This window comes from Palaemon carinicauda, chromosome 4 (assembly GCF_036898095.1).
Source record: "Palaemon carinicauda isolate YSFRI2023 chromosome 4, ASM3689809v2, whole genome shotgun sequence".
Taxonomy (NCBI): Eukaryota; Metazoa; Arthropoda; class Malacostraca; order Decapoda; family Palaemonidae; genus Palaemon; species Palaemon carinicauda.
This window is the reverse complement of record NC_090728.1, coordinates 42,883,353-42,906,352: the sequence shown is the minus strand read 5'-3', so window position 1 is coordinate 42,906,352 and position 23,000 is coordinate 42,883,353. Positions and strand designations below refer to the sequence as shown.

At 37.3% G+C, this 23,000-nt stretch overlaps 1 protein-coding gene across 7 annotated transcripts in view; it reads left to right on the top strand.

The window, feature by feature from the left end:
* Positions 1-23,000, top strand: part of Orp8 (Oxysterol-binding protein-related protein 8) — a 732,808-nt gene that overhangs the window by 702,061 nt on the left and 7,747 nt on the right. For all 7 annotated transcript variants that reach the window (XM_068372199.1, XM_068372203.1, XM_068372202.1 and 4 more), the window contains 9 exons: positions 357-571; positions 1,901-2,079; positions 5,911-6,088; positions 7,177-7,273; positions 8,836-9,032; positions 19,971-20,096; positions 20,230-20,373; positions 20,784-20,888; positions 21,130-21,297. In XM_068372199.1, the coding sequence (XP_068228300.1) occupies positions 357-571; positions 1,901-2,079; positions 5,911-6,088; positions 7,177-7,273; positions 8,836-9,032; positions 19,971-20,096; positions 20,230-20,373; positions 20,784-20,888; positions 21,130-21,297 (1,409 nt within the window). The remainder of the gene's footprint in view (positions 1-356; positions 572-1,900; positions 2,080-5,910; positions 6,089-7,176; positions 7,274-8,835; positions 9,033-19,970; positions 20,097-20,229; positions 20,374-20,783; positions 20,889-21,129; positions 21,298-23,000) is intronic.

The window sequence follows — 23,000 nt, the reverse complement described above, 5'->3', positions numbered from 1 at the left end:
AACATAATTAAAGCCTAACATTTGTAATGTATTTATACTATTTCCAGTTTTATGGCTTTTCTTACAAGCATTATTATATACCATATTAGACTAGCATTGTCTTGTAATTTCCTTTCTTGTCAATGACTGTTTATTGCTTCATCACCAAGTAACTTTATATATATTTTATATGAGCTTTGAAAATTATATTGCTAACTCTGAGGCTCAGTAAAAAGCTAAGGACCGAGATATGCAGCTGATGAGAGAAATACTACTGCTAAGTAATGCCTGTGTACTTAGTCCCTGAAGCTGTCAAGACCCTTCCTCTCCTAAGCCCTTGACACCTTCAGACCTTACCCTACCCGTGAAACCCACAGATTTGGATGATGCTAGCCACACAGATGAAAATGAACATCAACGGGAGTCTGGTCATTTTTCGGGAGCGGAAGCATTGTCAGGGTCAGAGTCAGAATCAGAGGAGGGATCACATAAAGGGGAGAAGAGAGAAGATGAGGAGGAGGAAGATATTGAAGAGGATGTGACTCCTTTAGAATCCTCTTATGTTCCAAATTTTGAAGGAGAAATGGGAGAGGTTAGTAACAATTACAATAATTTTTATTTGCACTTACTGTAATGGTGCTGTTGGGAATATTAAAAAATATTATGGCTAATATAATGTTAATATTCTGTATTACCGTCTGTATCATTCTTAAGGTTACTAAACTAATTTCTCGTGTAAAATTAGATTAGCTTAAATGTTGTGCTGCATTGGGGGAGGCAAATGGTCTGTCAAAAACATATCACAATCAGTTAATAAAGCAGATAATTGAGCTCTTGTGAATATTAGCTGCAATTGGTTTTGTAGGTAGAGAATTATCTAAACATAGGTCATGGGTCATTGCTTTTAATGTTTTATATAAATCAATGTAGAATTACTTAGCTTTTTTCTGTGTTAATGATTTACTCAGTATATACAGTAGATGAGAATGAAATCACTCTATTATGACTGTTATTATTGAAGATTAGTTATTAAACATGGATCAAATCAAATTATTAATAGTATCCTTAATGGGAACTGCAGTAGATGTGATATTTGGATTTTGTTTATTCATTATTTTGGTTTAGTACTAGGGTTCGCAAGTAGTCACTTAATCAAAATCTTATGAAACTTGAGCCTTCACTTCGCTACTACATGTACCACTTGATATTTAGTAGCGGTTAACTTTAATCAATTTTATCGTAATTTTTAGTATGTTAACGACTTCCTAAGTAATTTTTTTTTATTAACTATTCTCAGGTCTTATGCTAAGCCACTAAAACAACTGAATATGTTATGAATATGTAGAAAGAACTTTAACTCGTAGATAAATTCATCTCGCTATGGTACTGTCACAGTAGGCGGCTATTGCTCATTTCAGTGCTGTATGTTATTAATAACTTGAAGGTTTGAGGTCCTGGATTGTATATGTATAGGGGGAATTGATATTAACTTCCTATGTACTGTGTATTATAAGTTTTTAGTTATTTCATAGCTCTTTTATTCAGTTTCAAAGCACTTGTGTTCAGTTTACCATGTTAATTACAGGGTTCTGTGTTATATTACTAGAAGTATATGGTATGATAAAGAGTTCTGTTTACTATCCAAACATTTATTTAAGAGTTCAAACGACCAAATATAACCAAAACGTTGTGGGATTAAATCTCCATAGAATGATTAAATAGTGTTGCTACATTATTGTATTTGTTACCTTGTATGGTATCTATGATTGACTTCCAATTTTTTTTCATGAACACTTATCGTATCATTGTGATTTTATTTATTTTGTGGGTTTGCAGTATACAAAATACAGTACAGAATCTTGTAATTGTTGTAAATTACTATTTATAAGACTGTAAAATTCTACCATTTTTAAACTTTCAGGCTGGAGAACAGGTGGAAGAATTAGAGGAAGAAAATAAGTCTCTTATCTGGTTCTTATTGAAACAAGTTAGACCTGGAATGGATTTATCCAAGGTTGTTTTACCGACTTTTATCCTTGAGCCAAGATCATTTTTAGATAAACTGTCTGACTATTATTATCATGCTGATCTCATTGCCAAGTAAGTGAAAGCTGTATAATTTTTTTTAATTATGATTTCTTTTTAGTTTGAAATTTACTGTCTTTATCATTTGTGCAAATCTTTTTACTAACTGCTGCAGATTTTTTTACCAAGAGTAACAAAAGTTGATTGTGTCCCTCTTGTACAGGCGCGTACTAGATGTATTCATAAAAATTAAATTTTATTGATAAAATTTATTTCTATACTCGCCTGATGCTCATAATTGCTTTCACCTCTAGTAGCTTAGAATGTCAATATTACCCATTAGTGTGAAGAAATTTATCTTTTTTGTTACTTCCAATATACTAATGCCTCTAGCAAAACAATGAAACTTACAGCATCTAACAACAACTTGCTGCTCATGTCATATTGCTCTTCGGTCTCGGTCAAAATATTTCTCTGTCCTCTTGATGCCACTAGACCTTGGGGAGGAGGGTGGGTATGTGTATGAACATCTAGTGAGTGTAGAAATAGATTTTATTATTAAAATTCAGTTTATATTTTGAACCTCCCCTGATGTTCATATGGGCGACTCCTACACTCTGGAGGTGGTGGGTAGCCAGGAAAGCAAAGAGATAAGACATTTTGTCTCCCAAAATCAATTGAATAATATCCCAGATATACCTGTAGGCTAGGCTTTTGGGTACCCTAAACTTCAGATTGACATATCTAAAAATTACCTTATCACCTAATTATCGTTTATATAGCAAAATTACTGTGAAATGACACATATAATTTTACAAAAACCAACAAATTAAATTTGAAAGGTTATTAGACTGCAACCCTAAAGCATAATTCTACCAAACTAATATATTAAATCACCATGATATCAGACCACATCTCCAGCAACCGCTATAGGCCGTAAAGCCCAACAAATTTGACACATGAACCAGGATTCTTTAGAATAATGTTTAGAAAATACATCTTTGGTGTGCCATTAAGGTATCTATAACACTTCCCTTCAAACAAAAGAATTAAGTAAATTTTATATGTAGCTGTACTTCTTTTACAGTATTACAAACACTAATTTTCAAATTTTTCATAGATTTTGATTCAATTTAGCTTTGTGACTAAACAGTAATACTGAATGACGATTACATTCTTAAACATAGTTTGTGCTTTAATTCTAAATCCACAAAATTAATTTGACACCTCTAATGTCTGTAGAAATGTCAAAATAATATTGAAAAGCTCTAATTGGTCAAGAAAAACTTCTCTCTTGAATTAACAACAACTCCTTTTAATAATGAAGAAAGTTTAAAAAATATAGCAAACAGTTAGTCTCAAATTAATTATTAGCTTTGAAATCAGGCTAAAGAGATATTGTAAAGATAATAAAACTATTTCATGATTATGAAAGACTACTTTAAAAAATGTCTTGCAGTTTTACTTGTGAGATCTTATGCTAAAGTATTTTTTCACAGGTTCAAAAAATGAACTGTATAAACACTATAACTGCTAAATTCAAAAAAATAATTGACTGCTGGAAATCTTATAATATTAAAATACCTAAAATACATGCTAAAAGGCTTAATATGAAAAAATCTAATCTCATATATACAAGCACAATAATTACATATATTTATACTGTAAGTGGCTGAAATTTAAAGTTTAGGATCATAAAAAAGGAAAATGTAAAAATTTAAAACGATCTAGTTACTGATGGATTATACGTGGTACACAAATCAAAATAAACATATTGTTTTTGATACAGTATATAATAAATAGTAGTCAGAATTTTGGAACCTATAATAGCCAGCCTAGAAGACTTCGAAAGGCATTTCCTTCCAAGGATATGGTAGATGGGACTCCATTTGCTAAGATTTACCGGTAGCTCTTATGGGTTTAAAACATTACCCGTAGTTGGTTGTCTTAAACTTTATGTATCTTTCAACATTAATCATAACATAAAAATTGTAAATATATAAATGAGCAGATAAAGAAATGAAAACATACGTGCAACAAATATATAATTCAAAATAGCATATCAAATATAAGAAAACTGATGATCCATTTTTCAGGAAATCATAGAAGTTGGTGGAATTACTGTACAATATATGGGACACTAAAATGAATACCTTTCCCGGTTTTTGCTAGAAAAAGTAAATAAATAGGAATTATCTAAATGGAAGACAGCCTGTGAAAAGTGGTTTTCACACGCCCCTGATGTATACACGACACCCACGAGGTGCTCACGCGAGGGTAGTAACCTCTGCATTCCATGCTTTTATCTTTCTCTGGTATATTTGGAAGATTTATATCAGAAAAGTGTAAAGAAGGACTCTTTTCACCGGCCGTCACAGGTCGACCCAGAAAAGTAATTGTATTCATTAAAAAATATATTTGAAATATGAATTATAGATGTTATCCCAGCCAAAAATACAATATAGTAGTGTAATCTGAGTTTCCAAAATTTCAAGCTAGAGGTCGCGAGTCTCACTAATCATCTGTTCTTGGTTCTTTGTCGACTCTATATCATCATATTTGTTTTCTTTATAATCTATTTAAACACTTTACTAAAGTGTTTTACAATAGTGTATTTACTACTTAAAAGGAACTGATGTGCATTTATTTAAAAGAGGCTCATTTATGCAAGTTAAGTACTAATCCCTACATCTACCCCATAAAAAAAGAAAGAAAAAATAGTAATGAATCAGTGGCTGAGTTTGCAAAAAAATGAGACACACAGTCAATTAAACATGCTGCAGCCAAATGATTTTAGTAAATCTAACAGATTCGACATAAAAGAAAATGTTTTGGTTTAAGGGAATCAAAATTTATCAAGCCATCCACATTGTAATAAAAGTTTGCTAAAGGGCTCTCTTTTTAATGGTAGTAGTGATATAAAGTCCAGACTATCATCTTGGCACTTTAGGATAAGCCGTTGTTTAGAGGCACTTACATGTTGCGAGAGTAGTGATATAAGTATCCAGGCTACCATCGTGGACTTTTGCCTGGAAATTTAGTTGTCTAGAAGAGCTGTTGGAAAGTTGGGAGTGCAACAATTTCGCAGCAGAAGGGTCTAAAGTAAATAAATAATTCGAGGCCCTACAAGAGGATCTTGAATGTGGGATGTGCCTTATTGATTGGTGTGCTTGAATCAATAGCTACCACTTTACGAAGTAGGCTAGGGGTTGAATAAAGGCAGTTTAAGCCATAAAAATTCCCCCTAATCATCTTTTGAGCTTCCATAAAAGAAGCTAACAACATTAAATTCTTAATAAAGTTATAACTATCTAAACTAAACTTGTCAGGACTGTAACAAAATCAAAGGCTGGAGTGGCACTATCTTCATCATCTTGTATAATCAGCTATCTTTATCTCCAGATTTTCCCTGAACTAGAGTAAGTTGTCTTTTACGCTTTGAACTTTAGTCTGATTAGGAACCATGAAACACTTTTCAAAGAGGAATAGTGAGGCTTTAGCACTCCTCATAAGATTCTCTAAATTAGAAATAAATTTTCCCTAGTACAAAACATAGAGTGCCGATCATGATCACCCAAAAACAATGCCTATGCACAAAAGTTCAACAATTGCTAAAATCTTAGAGAAGACATCTTTAAACCACTAGAATTATTAAAAAAAAAAAAAACCAATGATCTGGAGGCCTCCTCTTGTCATTTTGAAGTCAATAGTAAGACTGAAGAGTGATACGACATGATCAGCATGTTACTGATGCATTAGTGCAGTATATTGGAAGGAACGAAAATGGGAAATTTCTAAATTTTAAAGGGTAACTTCAACATTCCAAGCTTTCTGAAGTGAAAGAAATAAGAGTATCAGGGGAGATTCATTGAGGTAATTGATTTTTTTTTTTTGTTATTCCTACAGAGCTGTGCAGGAAGATGACCCTTACACTCGAATGAAGGAAATTGTAAGATGGTATCTTTCAGGTTTTTACAAAAAACCCAAAGGTTTGAAGAAGCCGTATAATCCAATTTTAGGAGAAACCTTTCGCTGTTATTGGAGACATCCAAATGGCTCAAGGACTTTTTATGTTGCTGAGCAGGTGGGTAGAGAATAAGGGTTATTAATTTGATTATTATATTATCTTGTTCTAATGAATTTGAAACAAGGTTCTCATTTTACTTTAAAATGATGATAAACTTGAAAACAGCTAACTAATGATTTGATATTAAAAGCTTAGTTCCCATTATAATCCAACATAACTTGGAGCTTGTGTAAGTAATATTTTTCTATAAATCATAGCTAGGATTAATATAATTTTGATAAGGTAAGAACCACTGTACTGTACAGAGTGAATTTATACAGTTTAACTTTGTCTTGCACGAACATAGACACTAACAAATATTGTATACCATTTCAGTTTTTGATAGTAAGAGTTTGATTATCATAAAAATGTTTGTTATAAATTTGAAAATTGTAGAAGAAACTGTTTTTATTTTATTTGTGAGTGATTAAATTTTAAAAGAAAATTAATCAGTAATAGATACACAGTTGTCAACTATAGCACAGTACTTTATATCAGCCATAACATTCAACCTATTTACCCTCATATTCATAGTTCAAGGGAATCCTTCATTATATCCAACTTGCATATAGTACAGTATAAACCATAATTAACAAATAGCGAGAGGTTATTCAGATCAGTCTACAAAACAGTTAGTGATGATGTTAATTGCAATACTGTAGTAATAAACTTGATATTATGAGAGAAGTATTGAAAGTTTCATAAGGTTCTAAATATGTTATGATTACAAATGTGGAATGTAGAAATGTTAAGGAGTATTGCATTAGTATGTTTATTTGAGAAATTATTAATTGCATGCAGTATTTTGTCATTACATAGTGTGATTGAGAAATCCAATACTGTACAGTACTTTAATTTTAGGCTTCTGAAGTTCAAAGTTCTTTCCTAAACTTGTGTTAATATAATTTAGATTTATTGAATTTTTTAGGGAAGATTAATGAGCTTTATAAATTAATTATTATTTTTTAGCATGTTCATTTCATTCAAATGCATGGTTTTTCCCTAACATTTATGTAAATACTGTGCAAGAATATTATGGAAGTGACTAAATTGTAGCCATAAGCTGTTTCTTTTGTTAATTTATGGCAGTATTTATTTTTTGACAGGTTTCTCACCATCCTCCTATGTCTGCCTTATTTGTTACCAATAGACAGGAAGGATTTTCTGTGACAGCAACTGTGTTGGCAAAATCTAAGTTCTATGGTAAGTATCCCAACGGATATTCTGTGCTGCATACAGTAATACTGTAGTCAATGCCTAAGAATATGTATACTTTAGAGTTCCATCTGTGTGGTATCTTTAGAACCAATCTGGTGCCAAAAGTCTGGAAACTTCTGGATAGTATGGTGACTGTCTTTGATAATGCCTTTCTTGTCTAGGTCAAAATAAAAAGAAATTGTTAAATATTCTAACTATCATTACGTACAATGTATTTCATTGTTGAAATACACTTTTCAGCCTTCTAATACCACAGCTCGCCCACTTCTTATAGCACTTAAAACGAATAAACCTTTAAGTTGTTATTTATCTTGTACTATTTATACAGTAGCTCTGAAATTACATATTGTATATACCATAAGCCCTTTTCCAGGTAAATTTTAGTAAGCATGCTTAGTATTGGCTCTTTTTGTAGAAAAAATTTCCACTGGTTTCTATGGATGTCAGAATGTCAGCTATTTGTTTATTTCCCAATTATTTATTTATTTGAAAAATTTTTAACTAAGAATCCTCACCCCAGGCACCAGTTAGTATTCTACTCAAACACATTCTTTTGAGCTGTGTGACTTTTGGGACTTTGGTCTCCCAGGTATTTACCCAAAGCCATGTGACCCAAATTTCATACAATTTACTCTGTTCGAAGGTGTTTAGTGTGGGTGGTACACCAACAATAACCAGATCATAGAAACAAAATTAATTGTGTAAAGTTCATCCTTACTTAATTTTTCCTTGTGTAATATCCTTACCAAAGTAACGTATGTGTAATATATTCGTAGAAGCATCAGTGACTCCTGAGTTCATGTAGTCATGCACTAAAAACAGTGAGTGTAATAGACTTTTATGTAATGAAAACCCTTTGTCGGTGTAATGTTTATTATGATGTGACAAATAGTTATATAATTTATAATCATTGTTTACATAAAAAATAATTTTGAAGGATTCTTTTCTAGTGAAAAGAAAGTAGTTTAAATGATTTCATAAAGACGTTAAGACAACTAGGTTAAACCAGGATTTTAAAGAGAAATAAAGAGAAGGTAATGTGGTAACACCTTAATTTAAATGGAGGGCAAAGAAAAGGATACCTACTTAAATCTGACAGTAAGAATGTGGATTTAGTAGGGTTATAAAGAAATTTATTTGGAAATTAAAATCCTGAATATTAATATTTACAGAGGAACATTTCATATACAAATGTTTAAGGATTTATTTGCTACTTCTCTTGATTACATACAGACATTTGAATTTCATATTTGTGCATTGTATGCTTCTAATAGTAGTAGTTCTGTACTTCTTTTCTTTAGTAGATTAAGTGGCTTATAAATTTTGAATAGTCCATGGGCCCTTTATAAATGGTTGAAGACAATTTTGTATCTACTGGTATTAACTTTAAAAAAGTAAAATTGTTTTCAGAGGATTGGTTTAGAAACATTTCCTAATCAAAAAGTACTAGATACCTTGATATGGTATTATATCTATATCTGCTGAATTTTCATATAAGATATTGCAAAGTTTTTGAAATGCTGTACAGTATTCCTTCTCTATTACAGGTAACTCCACTTCTGCTATACTAGATGGCAATGTTCTATTAGCACTGCTGCCTCGTGGAGAAGATTATGTGATGAATATGCCTTACGCTCACTGTAAAGGTATCCTTATGGGTACATTGACCATGGAGCTTGGTGGAAAAGTTAATATTGACTGTGAAAAAACGGGATACCGAACTGAATTGGAATTCAAACTAAGGGTAGGCTGTTTGGTTGTTAGAAGTATTGTTCATGTTCTCTCAGTGATATTAGTCTGTATACTGTAGCATGTTTCTTGTACACAACATGAAAGTAGCAATATTGAGGAGTATTTTTAGTTTTTAGTGCCGAATTGGATGAAAATATTTACACATTTTCCTGGCCATCACTCCTGTCACCAAAGTCATCATAAGATCAGTAAACTCTTGAAATGTGATTGCAGTAGTACGCACAAGGGCTTCACCAGTGTTGATTGTTCAAGTTTTTATAATTTACCAATTGCTCTGCTTTCAGTCATGTTTAATGACTGGTTTAATATTGCTCCATTGTGTTATTTCAGGCTTTCGAAAGTGCTCTTGCAGATGTACAACTAGTGGGCCTCCCATTACAAAATTTTAAAGTCTTTGTTTTACTGGTGTTCTACCATTCCTATGACTGTCATAATGGCATTCTACCTTCTCAGTGACTGCTCTACCTATACTGCTCTTCTGGCAGTTCTATTACAGATTTTGCATTAACTGTTCCATTAACCATCACTGGTATTCCTATGTTTTACTGTCCTTTTATGTAAATATTAGGTCATTTTTCATTTTTCATATTGATTTTTTGCTTATATTACTTTTTGAGCATTCTACTAATGTTTAATGTATTGTGTAATTATCCCACAGCTATGAATATCCTACTTGCCAATTGACTGATTTTTTACTGTTCTACCTCTGTCTCCCTTGGTAAAGGTAATTTATTTCTGTAAACCTCCCCAGATGTTCATATTGACATATTGATTCTTCTCTAGAAGCTTGGTTTATTGACATTTAGCCATGAAATGTAAATAATTTCCCATTTTATTTCTCTTTCCTTTCAATAGACAGCCACTTCTAGTAAAGTAATGAGAGACACTAGCGGTTAATGGTAAGAAGCGAAGCAGTGGCATGCCAGAGGCACATTGTTATTTCAGTCACTCGGTCACATCAGTTTGGCCCATTTTGTCTGTTTCAAGATTTTATCACTGGATTTGTTAGCTATTACTGCACAGGGACAGTACTGTGAAGTGTCCTGTGGTTCAAACACCGGGAAAATGATTATAGCAACTGTCCCTATTCAGGTTATCCATCAGAGAGGATTCAGCCCTTTCTTCTTTTATATAAAAGTTCAAAATGTTTAGGCCTATGTCAATTCAAATGTGGATGAGACTATGATGGAAAATGGCTTCTTTAGAGGAATTTGTTCTGATAGGACTTCTAAAGATAAGGGTTTTCCAATTTTATCTCGGTCTAAATTGGACCGAGATAATTGATCTAAATGCAATGTCAATTCCAGTGATGAAAAACTAACAAAGTTGGTAGGATGATTGCAGGTGATTAGCTCAAAGACATCTTTTTGCAGATCCTTCACTGGAGGGTTTGGAAATAACTAGGTCATTTTCATTTTCAGGGAACAGGGCTTCCCAGGAGTAAACTTTGCATTTCAATAGCCAAGTGCTTATAGCAATATTAAAAATTCATCAGGACAAGAAATTTCAGGTGGTTTTTCAGCCAATATGATTGCACCAGCCTTCATCTAGAACCAAGGGAGAACAAAGTCACCCTCCTCTATATTGGATAGAAGAGGTACTGTTAGTTTGGATAAATTTGAGATGAATATGCCACAGTTTATTCCAGGAAAATTTAACATAGTATATCAACTAAGCATAAAAGAGTATTAAGTTCTTCCCAGTTAATGGTTGCTACATCTATCAGTACATATGTCTAAAAAATTTTAAATGGTGGGGTTGCCCGGATGTAAATAGGTTTGCAGTGTCACTGAACAAATATAGAGGTGTTTTGCTTACCTGTTCTTGATCCTTTACCAGGGAAGGTAGATGCCCTGTTACAAGACTGGTCAAATCTATATCTTTATATATTCCCATCATCTACTATGATTTGGCAGGTCTGAATTAAGTCAGGATCTCTGCAAACAGCAGGATGACTAATAGCTCCATTCTTACCACAAATTTCTAAATTTAGTGTTACGGATGTTGGATCATTTATGTACTTGATTTTCAGGAGATTGAAAATTTCAGTTAGTTCTCTCTTGCTTGTTACTTGTTATACAGTAAACTATGGCCAAATCTTGCTTCCCATATTAAGGGCATGTAGAGCATGTAATTGTTTACTTAGTTGGGCAGAGTCGAATGTTCCATTGCCAAACCACATTTTCATTCTTGATAAGCATTCAGATTTTGTTTTAGCATTAGAAATATCATCAGTATCATATATCCGAAACTTTTTTCCTCAAGTCAATATGTTTAAATCTTTGATCATTTCCACTTTTCTTGCTCTGTATGATCCTTTTAAGTATCTCTTTCTTTGATAGGGCTTCAGCTACACCAAGTGGCAATTCTTCTGTTGTATTTGTAATGATGTTGCGTATAACCTCTTCTGGTGGCTTGGATATAATCTTCTACTATCCAATAATTTCAAAACAGAATTAAGAACCCCATCAGGTAGATGGGAATGATGGCACACAATACTTAGTACTTTATCTTCAAAAGATTTAAGTCTAGTAATGCAATCTTTGTTTTTTTCACCCCTGCAATATATAGTGCCATTAATCTTTTTATCCACAATATGAGTACTTACTTGAAAGATGCTTTCTATCTCTGAGTGCAGTCTTAAGAAAATCCGCGTTGAAACTGAAGGGAAAGAAAATAAAATCAAACGGTGACTTTTATTATCTTCATTTAATTGAAGTTTAATTTTTTTCCTTTTACCATTAACAAAATTGGCAATTATCTTATTTATCTTACACAGATAGAGTTCTTGAGGTAACTGTGTTATAATACTTATGATTTATTTCACTTCATTATTATTTTATGACATTTTAGGTTTTCAATAATATTTATTAAAAGAAAGTAGTAAAGAATTGTTTTATCTAACCAATTCCTTTTGACTTCTTATATACAGTACTGTATTTGGCCTTTTGTCCATTCAACTTCCTGGCGATTCAGTATCATGGCCATTGGGCTTGTTTATTTGATGTTGTGTCTGTTTGTCATCTTGGCTTTGACCGGTTGTCTTTCATCATAAGTGAATTCAGCATCATATCCTGCTGCTGCCATTATATAGATTGGTAATTTGAGATAAGATATCATTTAGATAATCTTAAGTCCTGTATTTCAAATATCTTCAGAAAAACAATCTGGAATCCCATGCTTCAAACTGCATTTTGAGATAGTTTGATATCATTAATTTAGACCAGTTAAGTCTATTAATTTATTTTTTTGTATTCTATACTAATTTTATAAATGACTTTCCTTCACTGTCGTCTCAAGAGGATAGAGAATAGTCAACTTTGAGGTTGAAAGAACAGAGCTCTTGGCACGTCACTGCTTTGCTTATTGCCATTAAGCACCAGAGTATCTCATTGCTTTACTAGAGGCATGTGTTTATAGACAGATAAGATGGGAAATTTGTAAAGTTTTACGGGTAGATTTCGATAAACCAACCTCCTAGAAAAGAAGTCATATGAACATTAGGTGAGTATAGAAATAAATTGAAATTCTCTTTCTTCATCCTCTGCATTTTCCCATCTAGATTCTAACGTATGTCAAAACAAGATTAAAATTCTCAAGCAATAGGTAGCCCAACAACTTGTCCTCTGTTCTAATCCAACTACAGTTCCTTCCCTAACTCATGTTAGTGTCCTTGAGTATTTCCTCATTTTTTCTGACCTTATGCTGCTAAATCCTATCTCAACAATGTAGATAAAAACTTAATTTTCAATATTAATCTTACCCGATAATCATGTAGCTGTCAACTCCGTTGCCCGACAGAATTCTACGGAAGGGATACGCCAGCGATCACTATACAAGAAGGGGGTGTACTCACCAGCGCCACCTGTGGCCAGGTACTGCAGTACTTCTTGTTGACACCACCTCAATTTTTCCTCTGTCGTGCTTCCGGCAAGACCTACATGGATACGCTTATAATTTTGGAGTCTTGTTCACGGTTTTTGGTGAAGTATTGCTCTAAGATTTCAGCTTTCGCTATACAGGAAACTTGTCTCTTAGCTTAGATAGCTTTTAGATTGATTTGATTAATGGTTAACGATATTTTGCTTTAATTGGAATTCCCCCTTGACTGTTCTTTGATTCAAGATGTCCGACCTTTCTCAAGCTCCTCCCCAAAGACGATGTAGGACTTGTATTAGGCGTATTCCGAAGGCCTCGGTTGATCCTCACACCGTTTGTTCCGACTGTAGGGGAAAATCCTGTCAGTTGGAAGATCGATGTGAGGAATGCGCCGGACTTTCGGAACTTGATTTTGTTCGATTCCTCAAGTATACCACTAAGTTAGAGAGAGAGAGAGTTAGGAGGAGTTCGGCTCGCTCTTCGCTTTATTCCTCACCCCATGATCCTCAACCTTTTCCTCCCCCTGTAGTGGCTACCCCCGATCCTACTATTTGTGCTCAGCCTGATATGTCTGATGTTTTACGTGCCATTCAGGCTTTAGGTGATAAAGTGGAGTCGGTAGTGAGTGACCACAAGTTCCTCTTGGCAGACGTCAAGGAACTTAAAGTGAAAAGTGCAGTGGGAAGTGGTAGTGCCAGTGCTGTGCCGAGTGCTAGTGTCAGTGTCAGTGTTGTGCGTGAGGGTACTTCTGTGCGTGCCAGTCGTCCTCCCAGTCCGGGACCTCTTGCAAGCTCCCAAGCCCAGGGGAGAAGCAATGTCGAAGGGCAAAAGGGTTCGGCAGGCCTTGATCGGCGCACAGCAGTATCCTCGGTGGTTGCGGGCGTATCTTACAGAGATCGTCACTTCCACTCTCAGACGATTGAGCCCTTATTTTACTCGTCTGCAGAAGAATTTTCGGGGAGAAAACGCTGGACTCAGGTCTCAAGACCTCTTAAGCGTAAAGTCCAGACCGCACGAGTTCTACAGCCCGGATGTAGTCATTGGGCTAGCTCTGACTCGCCGCAGTCATCAGGTGACTGCACGCCTCCTAAGAGAGGTAAGGCGATGCCTCAACAGACCTCAACTTCTGTTAAGGCTCTGCCTCAACAGACCTCAACGTCTGTTGATCCCAAGATGGCTTTGCTGCAGTCTATGCAGTCGCAGCTTGCGGTATTGATGCGTGAGTTTCAGGCAGAGAAGGTTACACCTCCTCCTACGAGCGCTCCTCCTCCTCTACGCAGTCCAGTCTGCCAGACGTACGAAGTTGAGGTTCCTCAAGCTACCTCCATGCGTGAGCTACCGCGTTGGGAGTTGCCAGATACCAGCGTTGTGCAGCAACCTCCACCTTCCTTGAGGCAGGAACCTCTTACCACGCGGCAACCTCCTCAACAATGGGGACAGGAGTCTTATGCCTTACAACCTCCTCTACCTTTGAGGCAAGAGTTTCTTGCAGTAAGACCATCCTCGAGGCAGCAACCTCTTGAGGTACGACAACCTCTGCCATCCTTGAGGCAGCCACCTCAGCTCTCGCAGCTGATACCTCCTCTTTCCTCGAGGCGAGAACCTCAACTCTCGAGGCAAGCACCTCAAGAACCTCAACTCGTGAGACAGGAGCCTCTTTCTGCGCAGCCGCCACCTCAACTCTCGCAGCACCCACCTCAAGAACCTCAACTCGTGAGACAGGAACCTCTTACTGCGCAGCCACCTCAACCCTTGAAGCAAGCGCAACTCTTGAGACATGAACCTCATGCAATGAGTCAGCACCTCAACGCATGCATCTACCTCTTTCTCCTCAGCTTGAGCAGTCTTTGCAGCCTGAACCTCAGGTTTTACTACAGTCACCTCTCACCACGCTTGCTCCCCAGACTCCCGCAGAGCCTCCTTCTTCCCAGCCTCATGACTTTGTCATTACCAGCCCTCATCCTCTTCAACAGAGACTTGAGGATGAATCCACAAGTGTATATGCACCCGCTTGTCAGGATTCTGCCGTTCAGCATACCGCTGTAACTTTACCTCTCGCTTCTCAACCCTCAGGTGATGAGGTTTCTGAGGAGGAAGCTGCGCACCTGGATGATCCCTCTTCTGACGTGGAGGAACCCAAGTCGTTACCACCCTCCATTGACTTTCGCAAGGTCCTGGCTCTTTTCAGAGAAGTTTACCCGGATCACTTTGTTTCTGCTACCCCTCGCTCTCCTCCATCAGAGTTTTCTCTAGGCATGCAACCTGTTAAGTCTGCCTACACTAAGCTCGTCTTCGCTAGATCTTCTAAGAGAGCTTTGAGAATGTTAGGGGATTGGTTGCAGTCCAAGCAGCAACTAGGGAAGACGTCATTCATGTTTCCACCTACTAAGCTGACTTCTAAGGCGGGCGTATGGTATGCCACAGGAGAGGAACCAGGCTTGGGAATCCCTGCCTCTGCCCAGGCTGACTTCTCAAGTTTGGTTGACTCTCCACGAAGGTCGGCTATGAGGCGCTCTAAGGTCTGCTGGACCTTTTCTGACTTAGACCACTTCTTAAAGGGAGTCTTTCGCGCCTTTGAGATTTTTAATTTTCTCGACTGGTGCCTGGGGGCCTTGAGCAAGAAGACTGCCCCATCTGACAAGGACTCGGCCATGCTTATAATGTCCTGTATGGATAAAGCAATTCGCGATGGTTCCGGCGAACTTGCCTCCATGTTTGTTTCGGGAGTACTCAAGAAAAGGGAACAACTTTGCACCTTCCTTTCCACTGGTATCACCTCTTGTCAAAGGTCTCAGTTACTTTTTGCTCCGCTTTCTAAGTTCCTGTTTCCTGAGGACCTTATCAAGGAATTGTCTGCGGCTCTTATTCAGAAGGACACTCATGACCTTGTGGCCTCTTCAGCACGTAAGGCTAAGGTTGCTCCTTCGGTTCCTAGAACTTACCGCACCCCAGTGGCCGATACTCCTGCTACAAGATTTATTCCGCCCTTTCGTGGCAGAGCCCCCAGCCGAGGAAGTACCCGTCCAGACGGTTTCAGGGGCAGGTCCAAGAAAGGTCCCAAGCCTTCGAAAGGCAAACATTGACTCTCCTCCTCTCCAGACAGCAGTAGGAGCCAGACTCAAGATCTTCTGGCAAGCTTGGGAAAGAAGAGGTGCAGACGCCCAGTCTGTCAAGTGGCTAAGGGAGGGTTACAGGATACCATTCTGCCGCAATCCCCCTCTGACCACTTCTCCCATCAACCTCTCTCCCAACTACAAGGAAAAGGACAAGAGGCTAGCGTTACACCAAGAGGTATCGCTCCTGTTACAGAAGGAGGCAGTGGTGATAGTCCGGGACCATCAATCCCCGGGCTTCTACAACCGTCTCTTTCTGGTGGCCAAGAAGACAGGAGGTTGGAGACCGGTGCTGGACGTCAGTGCGCTCAATGCTTATGTCACCAAGCAGACGTTCACTATGGAGACGACGAAGTCGGTCCTAGCAGCGGTCAGGCAGGAGGACTGGATGGTCTCGTTGGATCTGAAAGACGCTTACTTTCACGTTCCTATTCATCCAGACTCCCAACCTTTCCTGAGATTCGTTTTTGGAAAGGTTGTGTACCAATTCCAAGCCCTGTGTTTTGGCCTAAGCACGGCGCCTATGGTGTTTACGCGACTGATGAGGAATATTGCGAAATTCCTCCACTTGGCGGACATCAGAGCCTCCCTTTATTTAGACGACTGGCTGTTAAGAGCCCCCACAAGTCGTCGCTGTCTGGAGAGTCTCAACTGGACTTTGGACTTGATCAAGGAACTGGGTCTTTTGGTCAACTTAGAAAAGTCCCAGCTTATTCCTTCCCAAACCATCGTTTACCTGGGAATGGAGATTCGGAGTCAAGCTTTTCGGGCTTTTCCGTCGGCCCCAAGAATCAGCCAAGCCCTAGAGTGCATTCTGAGCATGCTGAAGAGGAACAGATGCTCGGTGAGACAGTGGATGAGTCTAACAGGGACCCTGTCATCGTTAGCCCTGTTCACCGAGTTAGGGAGACTCAACCTCCGCCCCCTTCAATTCCATCTAGCAGCTCACTGGGACAAGAATATGACGCTCGAAGCGGTCTCTATTCCTGTTACCAAAGAGATGAAGACTACTCTCATGTGGTGGAAGACCAACATCCTTCTCAAGGAGGGTCTATCGTTAGCGGTTCAGACCCCCAATCTTCATCTCTATTCGGACGCATCAGACTCGGGCTGGGGCGCGACCTTGGACGGACAGGAATGCTCGGGAACATGGAACAAGGAACAGGAAACGCTTCACATCAACTGCAAGGAGTTGCTGGCAGTTCATCTGGCTTTAATGAACTTCAAGTCCCTCCTGCTAAACAAGGTGGTGGAGGTGAACTCCGACAACACCACAGCCTTGGCATACATCTCCAAGCAGGGAGGGACCCATTCGTGGAAGCTGTACGAGATAGCAAGGGACCTCCTCATTTGGTCAAGAAGTCTAAACCTCTCACTGGTAACGAGGTTCATTCAGGGCAATATGAACGTCTCGGCAGATCGCCTCAGCAGGAAAGATCAAGTCATCCCCACGGAATGGACCCTTCACAAGAGCGTGTGCAACAGACTTTTGGACCTTGTGGGGTCAGCCAACGATAGATCTGTTCGCCACCTCCATGACCAAGAGGCTCCCTTTGTACTGTTCCCCAGTTCCAGACCCAGCAGCAGTTCACGTGGATGCTTTTCTGCTGGATTGGTCCCATCTCGAGCTATATGCATTCCCGCCGTTCAAGATCATCAACAGAGTCATTCAGAAGTTCGTCTCTCACGAAGGGACACGGCTGACGCTGGTTGCTCCCCTTTGGCCTGCAAGAGAATGGTTCACAGAGGTACTACAATGGCTGGTCGACGTTCCCAGGACTCTCCCTCTAAGAGTGGACCTTCTACGTCAACCTCACGTAAAGAAGGTACACCCAAACCTCCACGCTCTTCGTCTGACTGCCTTCAGACTGTCGAAAGACTCGCTAGAGCTAGAGGCTTTTCGAAGGAGGCAGCCAGAGCGATTGCCAGAGCAAGGAGGATATCCACTCGTAGAGTCTATCAATCCAAGTGGGAAGTCTTCCGAAGCTGGTGCAGAGCCAATGCAGTTTCCTCTACCAATACCTCTGTAACCCAAGTTGCTGACTTCCTGTTACATCTTAGGAATGTTAGATCTCTTTCGGCTCCTACGATCAAAGGGTACAGAAGTATGTTGGCTTCAGTTCTCCGCCACAGAGGTTTGGATCTTTCCTCCAACAAGGATCTACAAGACATCCTTAAATCTTTCGAGACTTCTAAAGAACGTCGATTGTCCACTCCAGGCTGGAATCTAGACGTAGTCTTAAGGTTCCTTATGTCTCCTAGGTTTGAACCTCTCCAGTCAGCTTCTTTCAAAGACCTTACTCTCAAAACTCTTTTCCTCGTCTGCCTTGCAACAGCCAAAAGAGTTAGTGAGGTTCACGCCTTCAGCAGGAACATAGGATTCACATCCGAATCAGCAACATGTTCCTTACAGCTCGGATTTTTAGCAAAAAATGAACTTCCTTCACGTCCTTGGCCTAGATCGTTCGAAATTCCTAGCCTTTCCAACATGGTGGGTAACGAGCTAGAGAGAGTTCTTTGCCCTGTCAGAGCTCTAAAATACTATCTTAAAAGGTCAAAACCTATACGAGGACAATCAGAGGCCTTATGGTGTGCCATCAAGAAACCTTCGATGCCTATGTCCAAAAACGCAGTTTCGTATTATATAAGGCTTCTGATTAGAGAAGCTCATTCTCACATGAAGGATGAAGACCTTGCTTTGCTGAAGGTAAGGACCCACGAAGTGAGAGCTGTAGCCACTTCGATGGCCTTTAAACAGAACCGTTCTCTGCAGAGTATTATGGATGCAACTTTTTGGAGGAGCAAGTCGGTGTTTGCATCATTTTATCTCAAAGATGTCCAGTCTCTTTACGAGAACTGCTACACCCTGGGACCATTCGTAGCAGCGAGTGCAGTAGTAGGTGAGGGCTCAGCCACTACATTCCCTTAATCCCATAACCTTTTTTAACCTTTCTCTTGAATGCTTTTATTGTTGTTTTTTTTTGGGTTGTTACGGTAGGCTAGAAGCCTTCCGCATCCTAGTTGATTTGGCGGGTGGTCAATTCGTTCTTGAGAAGCGCCTAGGTTAGAGGTTGTGTAGAGGTCCTTTAGTATGGGTTGCAGCCCTTTATACTTCAGCACCTTAGGGTTGTTCAGCCTCCTAAGAGGAACGCTGCGCTCAGTAAGGAAGACGAACTTATTAAAGGCAGAGTAATGGTTCAAGTCGACTTCCTTACCAGGTACTTATAATTTCATTGTTATTTTGAATAACTGATAATATGAAATACGGGATACTTAGCTTCTTGATATACATATACACTGGTTTTCACCCACCTCCCTGGGTGTGAATCAGCTACATGATTATCGGGTAAGATTAATATTGAAAAATGTTATTTTCATTAGTAAAATAAATTTTTGAATATACTTACCCGATAATCATGATTTAATTGACCCACCCTTCCTCCCCATAGAGAACCAGTGGACCGAGGAAAAATTGAGGTGGTGTCAACAAGAAGTACTGCAGTACCTGGCCACAGGTGGCGCTGGTGAGTACACCCCCTTCTTGTATAGTGATCGCTGGCGTATCCCTTCCGTAGAATTCTGTCGGGCAACGGAGTTGACAGCTACATGATTATCGGGTAAGTATATTCAAAAATTTATTTTACTAATGAAAATAACATTTTTCCCTTTCATACTCTTGAGAAATTTATAGGAAATGGCATTGGTTTAAGAGGACCAATTTCATTTAAAATTCTGTAGATGCTGTTGAAAGTTTTAGTTAATCTTGAAATAAATATTTTTATTGTTACTTGAGGCTTATTATTCTGATGGCCTTTTATCTTAGTTTCAAGGAGCCAATTCCTGTTATTTGTGCAGAAATGTACAGGCTTTGTTGTTCCTTACTCTTTCTATTGCTGAATTGTTTTAAAATTTCTTTTGAAGGTTTCTTTGTATTTCAGCCGTTCCTTAGTGGTTACGATGCCAACAATATGATAAGTGGGAAATTGAAATTAGGCAAAGAAACCTTAGCAACTCTAGAGGGCCACTGGGATGGAAAAATAACCCTCACAGACAAACGGACAGGGGTAAGGAAACTTATATGAAAAATCTTTTGGAATATTTTAAAATTTAAATCTAAACTAGTATCTTTTGTAACTATAGTATTCCAGTTTTGAAAGGATTATAATCCACTTTTCCTCTCAATCATTAATATTTCAGGAAGAAGAAACTCTGTGGCATGCTACTCCAGAAATTAAAAGTCAGCGTTTACAAAGATTTACGGTTAGCGTGGATCAGCAGGGACAATTTGAATCGGAGAGATTATGGCAACTAGTATCAGCGGCAATTAAGAATGACGATCAGGTATGATGATTTTCAGGTTATGATATTTGATTTTGTTTGTGTTCCCTTTCTTTTCTTAGTATTTCCTATTAGAATATTCAAAATTGATAAAAAAATTTCATTAATGAATCAACATGTGCTTGGTCATTTTTTATTTATTTTATCGTTAATATTTGCTATTTTAATGTTTCACAATCTATGTTACAGTACTTATCTTGATGCAGTAATTTCATTTAGTTAGATATATTGAAAATTTTAATTGATTATGAAGTATTTCCTGCCATTGTGACTGGTGAATTAGAAAGTTTATCATTTACCTTTCATGAAAATTTCTTGATTTCCATAAAAGTTGGAGAGTTTTTATGTATAGTAATATATTTTTTAATTCTTGATGGTTTAGGTCTCACATGTACTATATTGTTTGCCTACAGGTAGCAGCTACAGAGGAGAAAACTATTTTGGAGGAAGCACAACGTAGTGCTACTAGAGAAAGGAAAGCTAAATGTGAAGAGTGGTTCCCAAAACATTTTAGCCAGGTATTCATAGTTAATACATTATGCATGATCTTTTCCAACATTGTTTAATGACTTATTCAATATTTAATTCTTATGGTAATATCAATGACCTTTTGACATTGTGATGCCTACTGCTAAAATTGATAAATCAATCTGTTTTCCTTGTGCCTATAAGTATTTATTTGGAAAAGAAAATACTGATTTGCTATACTGTATATTTTGGAAGTTTCCACTATTCTGATCTTTTTTTTTATCCCTGTAGGATCCTGTGACAGGTGTATACGTGTACAAGCACTCAGACTTACGACCTTGGGACCCTAGAACTGATCTCTTCCAGTACGAGTATAATTATATGATATCTACAAAAACAAGACACAAAGCCCCGATGATAAGAACAGCATCCATTGTCAGTGTAGATCCCAAATGTGATGTAAGTGTAATTAGGTTTAGTATTTACAGTATTGCAAGATTTTTGGGTACGTAAGAGAAGTCATTTCAATATTCTCTCTTTTTATAGCAGTATTTATTTGTGGCATAAAGTAATAATTGATGATAATTCTTTTTTTAAATTTGTTTAATCTATAAAGTTCTCTTCTGGTGCAGTAGTGAGAATCCTTATTTTTTTCATTTGTATTGTTGCACCTTCACATCTTCTGTAGCCCAATCATTTTTGCTCAATAGGTGTACATTATTAATAGTTTAGTTGATTTAGAATACTGAAAAATGTTTTGTCAGTATTCATTGAAATTATACATGGAGAAGCACTGTTAATTTTCTTAATCATCAGCAATTGTAAGAAATAATTTAAAAATTAAGGCCATCATACAGTCCATATGCCCCTAGAGATAATTTGCTTATGACAGGGGAACGAAAGAGAAGTCCATTTTTCAATAACTGTTAGCATTTGGATGAAAATTTTGTCTTGAGAAATGTTTTTTATCAGTTAAGCGCTTAACGTAAACTGATCAGTTAGTGTATATAATGGAGGTTGCCCATTTATATCATAAGCGATAAAAGGATATCTTGTCCTTTCTGTATGAATTTTATAGAATTTTATGACTAAAATTTATTATACTGTGTCTATACTAGACTCGTATGAAGTTCATATTGTGTCTCCTTGGAAGCTCTGTTTTATTGACATTTAGCCCTAACTCTAAATGAAATTTTCTGTATTGTCTTTCAATAGACTTATGCCGCTTGTAAAGTAATGAGACAATCCATTGGTTGGGTAACCAGTGAAGGAAAGAGATGGGTAATTTATAATTTATAGTTTTAAGATAATAGAAATAATTAAGATTCCAGACTCTCATGTAGTCTAGGTTAATGATTAAAAACCATTTAAAAATACATTTTGAAATGTGGGAACCCAGTCAGTCTCCCAATTACCTATTTATATAATCCCAACACCAATTAATTGAAATTAAATTTCTTTTAATTAAGAAAAATATAAATTAAATAAACTAAAAAAGTCACTATAGGACCTGAAGCCCATCAACCTTGATAAACAAGACAGGATTAAGGTAATATTTAGCAAGACTCAACTTGGCAGGACAGAGAAAGATTTCTGCAAAATAAAAAAAAAAATAAAAAATATAGTTGCCCTTCTAATATCATGAAACTCATCCTTCAAGTCTTTCATTAGGCTTGGATTAATTCTTTATGAGCTTCCATGACTAAACTTTTGGTAAGAAAGACACTGCATTTTTGGAGAGAGAATAATTTGGAATTCTGATCCCCCAAAGCAAATTAGAAGGATTATCTCTTACTGGACAAAAAAAGATTATTTTCTGATATAATGCTCACAGCCTTTTTGCAGTAAGGGAATTTGGAAGAATTGTGGCAAACTCTTAGTCCTCAAATAGTTTTTGATTCTGAAAGCAGGCAAAAAAGATGTCTCAAGTTCCCAAAGGCTATTAGAAGATAGTTCTTTTAGTTCATTTGTGTATTTAGCGGAAGCTAATACTGCAAGTAAACAAAATACTTTTTGAATACCACATTAATAGGAAATAAGAGAGAGATACATGTTTGTAGGTTGCTTGGTAGCATGGCTAGAAGTAAATGACCTAACCAGCCCCACCCTGAACAGACTTCATTCTCCGAACATACTATAATTTTCTTCTCTTAATTACAAGA